General features: G+C 33.3%; 1 protein-coding gene across 2 annotated transcripts; it reads left to right on the top strand.

The window, feature by feature from the left end:
* Window positions 1-315: 315 nt before the first annotated feature.
* On the top strand, window positions 316-4,891 carry LOC104773008 (tirucalladienol synthase). 2 transcript variants are annotated; one of them, XM_087456309.1, is made up of 14 exons: window positions 316-594; window positions 770-988; window positions 1,064-1,249; window positions 1,335-1,424; window positions 2,060-2,260; window positions 2,374-2,458; window positions 2,611-2,777; window positions 2,928-3,119; window positions 3,213-3,326; window positions 3,403-3,645; window positions 3,711-3,809; window positions 3,878-3,934; window positions 4,021-4,554; window positions 4,652-4,891. In XM_087456309.1, exons 2-14 carry the CDS (start codon window positions 785-787, stop codon window positions 4,763-4,765), a joined length of 2,286 nt encoding a protein of 761 aa, XP_087312435.1. In that variant the 5' UTR covers window positions 316-594; window positions 770-784; the 3' UTR covers window positions 4,766-4,891. The 2 variants fall into 2 exon arrangements, with proteins under 2 accessions (XP_087312435.1, XP_087312436.1); XM_087456310.1 differs by having other exon boundaries at window positions 466-594; window positions 767-988.
* The last annotated feature ends 2,395 nt before the right edge of the window (window positions 4,892-7,286 follow it).

Below are 7,286 nucleotides of genomic sequence, written 5' to 3'. Positions count from 1 at the left end.
CTTATAGTGTGTCTAATAGATAGTATTTTTATAATTGTATTTAATAGTTTTTTTACTACTTTGTTTTCATTATTTGGATGTATACCCGGATATTGTTAACTCGGAGATGTTTGAGGAGGTCAATGGGGCTGCATACCCACCGAATGTCCAATTATAATTTCTTTTTGATTTTAAACAATTAAAAAATTAAAAAATTGTCCACAGGAATAACTTTATGTACATCCAGATTTATTGAAAACAAAATTAAAGAATAAAAAAATAAAAAAAATTGTACGCAAAAACTAATAAAAAAAAATCAAATCCGTCCAACGGGTCGTCCTCTCTCTAGTTATTAATAATAGAAAGTTCTTAATAATATATATCTCTTTCCAAATTTTAAATGCATTATCCTCGTTATCATATAGAAATCTATAATAAAATTATAATAAAATAGTCGGGTGAATTTTTCTTGACAGCCCTGCGTGTGTTTAGAGCAAAATTTGTTATATAAATGGATACATATGTGTGTTACGTAGTATTCCATTCTAAAAGATCCAAAGAGGACAAGCCGGTGCTCACTTTAAATTTACTAAAAAGCTCTTTAGAGCCATCAGGGTAAGAGATCTGGAGTTTGATTGTTTTAATATAAGATTTGTTTATTCAGAAATAAAAATTTCAGTGAATTGTTTCACCTAATTGGAAAAACAATACGTTTGAAATTTTTGATACGCAAACGAAATTTGTTGATAGTAAATAAATTATGAAAATATGAACTTTTTCTGTCCAGCAGAATTGATATAAAAAAATGTGGAGGCTGAGGATCGGAGCTAAGGCAGGAGATGACCCTCACTCGACCACCATCAACAACTACGTAGGAAGGCAGATATGGGAGTTTGATGCCGATGCAGGCTCTCCAGAGGAACTCTCTGAGGTTGAACAGGCTCGAAAGAATTTCTCAGAAAATAGGTCACAATACAAGGCCAACGCGGATCTCCTATGGCGTATGCAGGTAAAAATATTTATTTCGGTAAGCAAAAATTATACCAGGTATATAACGTAATAAATTTTGCTTTTGGTTTTAAAGTTTCTTAGGGAAAAAAAGTTCGAACAGACGATCCCGCGAGTGAAGATAGAGAACGCAGAGAAAATAACATACGAAGACGCAAGAACGGCTCTGAGAAGAGGAATACTTTATATGGCAGCGTTGCAGTCTGATGATGGACATTGGCCAGCTGAAAACGCTGGTTGTATGTTCTTCAACGCCCCCTTTGTGAGTTGCATACTTTAGTATTATCTTAACTAAAACTATAGTCTAAAATAGAAGCACCAATGATGAAATTAAAAAATAATATTAGGTCATATGCTTGTATATCACTGGCCATCTGGATCAAATCTTCTCTCTGGAGCATCGGAAAGAGATGTTGCGTTACTTATACATTCATCAGGTACTTCCTTCATGACTCAATGGAACAACTCTTTAAAGATTTTTTTTTTTAAACTTCCATGTGTATATACCTGTTTTTTAATCTTCCAAATTATATAAGATTAGTAAGTAAGCAATAATGATGTGTGTAGAACTGGTCGTGTAAAATGATTTCTATTCTTACCAAACGCATACAAACAGTTTTACTCAGTTTTAAATGATAAAAGGCTTTAGTAATATAAAATTTGCTGTATAAACAATAGAAAATTTATATATTTATTATTATTTGATACAAATAATGAATGATTAATATAATAATCTAATTGGCAGTATAGACTCTTTACCCATGCGAGAAAGGATTACACAAATCACACCTAATATACATACGAAAAAGTCTATAACAATTTAAGGATTTGTGCCGCGTGACATATACCTTCCTTAGTCCTAAGTCCTAACAAAAACCTTTGTTTTGGCAAAATGCATTATATCAATTTTTTAATCTAAACTAATGGATAGCTTTGTTTATATGTACGAAAGAAGGAAAAAAAATTATATACGAAATAAACAAAAAAGTTTATCTAAAAAAATTTAACAAGATTATAAGTGACTTCAAAATGAATCAATTGTATTATTTTTGGATAAATTCTTAACATCAAGAACGAGGATGGTGGGTGGGGAATAGACGTTGAAAGCCACAGTTTTATGTTCTGCACGGTCATCAACTACATCTGCCTAAGAATCTTTGGAGTAGACCCTGATTATGATGGTAAAACAAGTGCGTGTGCGAGGGCTCGTAAATGGATCATTGACCATGGTGGTGCGACCTATACGCCATTGTTCGGAAAAGCTTGGCTTTCGGTATGTATAATGTCTCGTATATAATGACCAACTAAAGATAAGACTCTCTTTAGATCATCATCTTAATTTGCTAGTGCTTTGCCCCTAACTTTTTCTTCTGTTCATATTATTAGGTTCTTGGAGTGTATGAATGGTCTGGTTGCAGGCCCATACTGCCAGAGTTCTGGTTCTTACCTTCTTATTTTTCTGTTAACGGAGGTTTGCATTTGAACAACTACATACTGATGATGGCCTTAAATTATGCTTTAAAAAAAAAACAAAAAAAATATTATGCTTTAAAAAATTAATTTTACAATTTAGTTTTGTTTAGCTCTTTAATTTTTTTTCATATACACGTTACATGCATGCAGGCACTCTCTGGATTTATTTGCGGGATACTTTCATGGCAATGTCCTATTTGTATGGTAAAAAATTTGTAGCTACACCTACACCTCTCATTCTACAGCTTCGCGAAGAGCTTTACCCTGAGGCGTATAATGAAATTGATTGGAGCCAAGCTCGACATGCATGCGCCAAGGTAACATTTTAATTACTCACATATATATTGCATATGAAATAATTAATTTTTTTTTGGTATAGAGTTAAGAAAGGTTAATTATATAGGTCTTTAAACTATTTTAGATAATTAAGATTAATCCTTACAAACCAAAATGTGATGATGATGCAGGAAGATCTATACTATCCACAAAACGTAATACAAGATTTATTTTGGAAAAGTGTTCACATGTTTTCCGAGAATGTCTTAAATCGGTGGCCTTTTAACAAGCTCATAAGAGAAAAAGCTATCCGAACCGCAATGGAACTCATTCACTACCATGACGAAGCTACCCGATACATTACGGGTGGAGCTGTGCCAAAGGTAAACATTAACATTCAGAAGAGTAAACTAGAAGAAAGACAAAAAAAAAAAGACAAAAAAAAAGTGATATGGGTTTATCGAATAATATTTTAGGTGTTTCATATGCTTGCTTGTTGGGTTGAAGATCCAGAGAGTGATTTCTTTAAAAAACATCTTGCTCGTGTCCCTGGTTATGTATGGATTGCAGAGGACGGCCTAAAAATCCAGGTTAGTTTTGTGAACTCTAAAATCTTTATTGGAGTCGGAGATATGATAATAAATTATAAACACATGCAATGTGTAGACTTTTGGTAGCCAAATATGGGACGCAGCCTTCGTGCTACAAGTCATGTTAGCTGCTGATGTTGACGAGGAGATTAAATCAACGCTCATAAAAGGATACTCTTTCTTGAGGAATTCTCAGTTTACAGAAGACCCTCCTGGTGACTATGTCAAAATGTTCAGAGATCGATCTAAAGGAGGGTGGGGGTTTTCAGACAAAGATCAAGGATGGTTTGTCTCAGATTGTACTGCTGAAAGTTTAGAGGTGCGTATTTTTCTCTCTCTCTGAATTACCTAAAGATGGTTTACTAATTCGCGTGTGGTGGACAGTGTTGTCTGATCTTTGAAAGCATGCCGTCGGAGTTCATTGGTGAGAAAATGGATGTGGAGAGGCTTTATGAAGCTGTCGATATGCTTCTGTATATGCAGGTAAATTTAATTGTTGTTACAAAACCCCACAAGCTGATTAGTAACTTACAAAATTTTCTTAATAACAGAGCAAAAATGGAGGCATAAGCATATGGGAGGTAGCGAATGGGAAAAAATGGCTTGAGGTCTTTATCATTTATTGGTTTTTTAAGTTTCATTATCTTTGGATATTATATAAAATGAACATAACACATTTCAAATTCAAATACAGTGGCTTAGTCCCATAGAGTTTATTGACGACACAATTGTCGAGCATGAGTATCTAGAATGCACAGGGTCAGCGGTAGTAGTGTTGGTACGCTTCTTGAAACATCATCCAGAGTACAGAAAAAAAGAAGTAGAAAGGGCTATAACGAAGGGAGTGGAATACATCGAAAGCATGCAACTAGCGGATGGTTCATGGTTTGGAAACTGGGGAGTATGCTTCATTCCTGGGACCTTCTTTGCTGTACGAGGTCTAGTGGCTGCTGGCATGACATACGAAAACAGCGAGGCAATTCGTAGAGCGGTTCAATTCATTCTTGGGACACAAAACATTGAAGGTGGTTGGGGAGAGAGTTATCTCTCTTGCCCAAAGAAGAAATATATTCCTTTGGAAGGAAACAAGAGCAATATGGTGAATACAGGACAAGCATTGATAATTCTAATACTGAGTGGTCAGATGGAGCGGGACCCTTCACCAGTTCATCGTGGTGCGAAAGTCTTGATAAATTCACAGATGGATAACGGTGATTTCCCACAAGAGGTGTGTTTCCTATTAATTATCCTACTTTTTATTCACGACTATATATCAAAATCAATATGATATTTATTGCTCATTAACATAATGTTATATTTTGCAGGACATAAGAGGAGTTTACAAGAATAATGTTCTGCTACATTATCCGACATATCGAAACATTTTCGGTCTTTGGGCACTCATGTATTACACAAAGGCTCTACGCTTGCTCCTCTAAATTCTGATGACGACTCTTTAGCTCTTTCTTCCTTTTCTCTTCTTTCCATCTAAAAACAATAAAAGAACTTATTGTATAAAACAAATATATTATTCTTATCGTCTAAATAATTAGTTAAAAAATAAAGAGTACATAAGCCTACGAAAAAAATATCAAATATGTAATCGTCTAAAAGATATGTTTGTTTTAATTTTCTATTTTCTCCTGTGCTCACTACAAGAAATTAATAAGATCAGTAGTTTTTTTTTTTTTGCACAAGACCGGTGGTTATTTTCTTAAATTCCCTTTAAACTTCAACCAAAGTTTTTCTTAAAATTCCCTCTAAACCCTCACTAACAAACCGCAACATACTTATTATGCATCAAAGTTGTCACTCTTTGACATTGTAAGTCCTCTTGATTCCCCCCTCATCTGCGTTTGGTTATGATACTAAATATAGCTTCTAGACCACCACCTTTTAGTGGATCCACGTCTTCTCTCAGCCCAAACTAACCCTTATTCGATAGTCCAGATACTACGTGCGGGAAATTTTAAGAACTTGTTTATCAATTTTACAAATCATCACGTGATATTATTCATGCTTTCTTTCTCGCTTGCATATTACCAACAATCATTTTCCAAAAAATCACCTATTCATAATTTTTTTCAGCTAAAACACACTTAACTCGAGTTGTTTCACAACAATTGAGAAAAAGATAGTGAACTCTGGTAATATAAGCCACTAAATTTTTTCTATTAAACCTCTTTGCATGCACCTCTCTCTGGATGATATCGAGATGTTTCAAAAATACATTTCTATGACATAATAATAATAACTAAAGAAAGTTACCAAAATTGAAATTTAAATTGCATTTGATATTTTCTAGTATAAATTAAATTTTGAGTTAGTATCTTCTTAATCAACTTGAGCTAGTATATATGCACTGTAAAGAATCAGATATGGGTATTTTGGAATTTGATACGACGATGATATTTCGATTTGTAGTATCCAAATTATAAAAAAATTGAAATGAGCTGGCATAGATCTTGAATATGACCCCATATCTCGATTTTGCATAATTTATTGATAAATGATAATTTAATAATGGTTTTAATTGACGTTGCATGGTACTATATTTTCAATAAACTAAGTTCATTTGTTTTCTTATGTGCTATTATTAAGTCAAACGCGGGATCAAATTAGTCTTGATTCCGAAAGATAGACAACAAAAATGATTTTGCATAATTTGCTGGTAAATGATAATTTAATAATGTTGGTAAATCATAATTTAATAATGGTTTTAGTGGACGTTGCATGGTACTATATTTTCAAAAAACTAAGTTCAGTTGTTTTCTTATGTACTATAAGTCAAACTCGGGATCAAATTAGTCTTGGTTCAGAAAGATAAACAACAAAAATCAATTAGATATTTGAAGAAGATTCGTTGTCGATTCAGCAGCCTGTCTTCATCATCTAAATTTTGTCTATAGTGAATCCAAACCACTATTAAGATAATAATAATTCAAAATAGAAAAATGGGAAGGCCACACCTTGAAGTCTCTTGCAAAATAGGCCATGTTCTTAATGTTCACATCTTCATCTTGATGTTCTTAGTGCTTAGAAATGACGTCTACTTTTAACAAAAAAAAAGAAAGAAATGACGTCTATTATAGTACCAATGTTTAAATCCAGTACTAGGAAGGCCATGTTCTTTAATGAGCTACTCACGTTACCTTGCGAAACAAGGAACCAAACCCAAATCACATTAAATCAACTATCAACAACAAGGTTAACCATTGTCAAAAAAAAAAAAACACAACAAGGTTAACCACAATCGCATAATCAATTCCTTGTCCAAATCATCCCGTGATGATTATTTTGGGGATGGGATCTACCTTATTTTCGGTAGCAGAGGACAAGCATTGATGGTTTTAATATTGAGTGGTCAGATGGAGTGAGACCCTTTACCAGTAGATAAATTCACAGATGGTGGTTTTTCTAAAACGCCTTCACTCTCTGGGCACTCACAGTCATTTTCGCTCTTTTTTTTTTTTCTCAAGGTTTCCATGTTAAAACAATTATATGTTTGCGTCTTATCACAATAACATTGTCTATCAAATATGTTATTTCTTTTTAAAAGATATGTTTGCGTTTTTCTATTTAACACTACAAGAAATTGCATATAGGAAATCAAGAAAATCAGTGATTATATTTTTGAAAAAATCCCTTGAAACTTATAACATTCACCACAAGAGACCAACGGGTGCTCACCAAACAAAAAAAAGGCCAATGGGTCAATTTAGAACTTTAACTAGCTAGATCAATTAATCCATATTAACCTTCGTTGGATAGTTCTTTTTCCTTATTTTAAGTTCTTTTATACGTAAAATTAGTTAAATAGAACATCTCTAAGCAGTGCCGGCCTGGCACTTTATAATGCCCAACGCAAAAAAAAAATATTCTGCCCAAAAAATTATTTTTTTGCAAACTCATAAATAATAATGATATAAATAACTATACTTTTTTAGGGGGAATAAGTAT

Source organism: Camelina sativa, chromosome 6, assembly GCF_030686135.1.
Source record: "Camelina sativa cultivar CO46 ecotype springtype chromosome 6, ASM3068613v1".
NCBI lineage: Eukaryota > Viridiplantae > Streptophyta > Magnoliopsida > Brassicales > Brassicaceae > Camelina > Camelina sativa.
The sequence above is the reverse complement of the archived record's forward strand: the minus strand, read 5'-3'. Positions and strand labels throughout refer to the sequence as shown.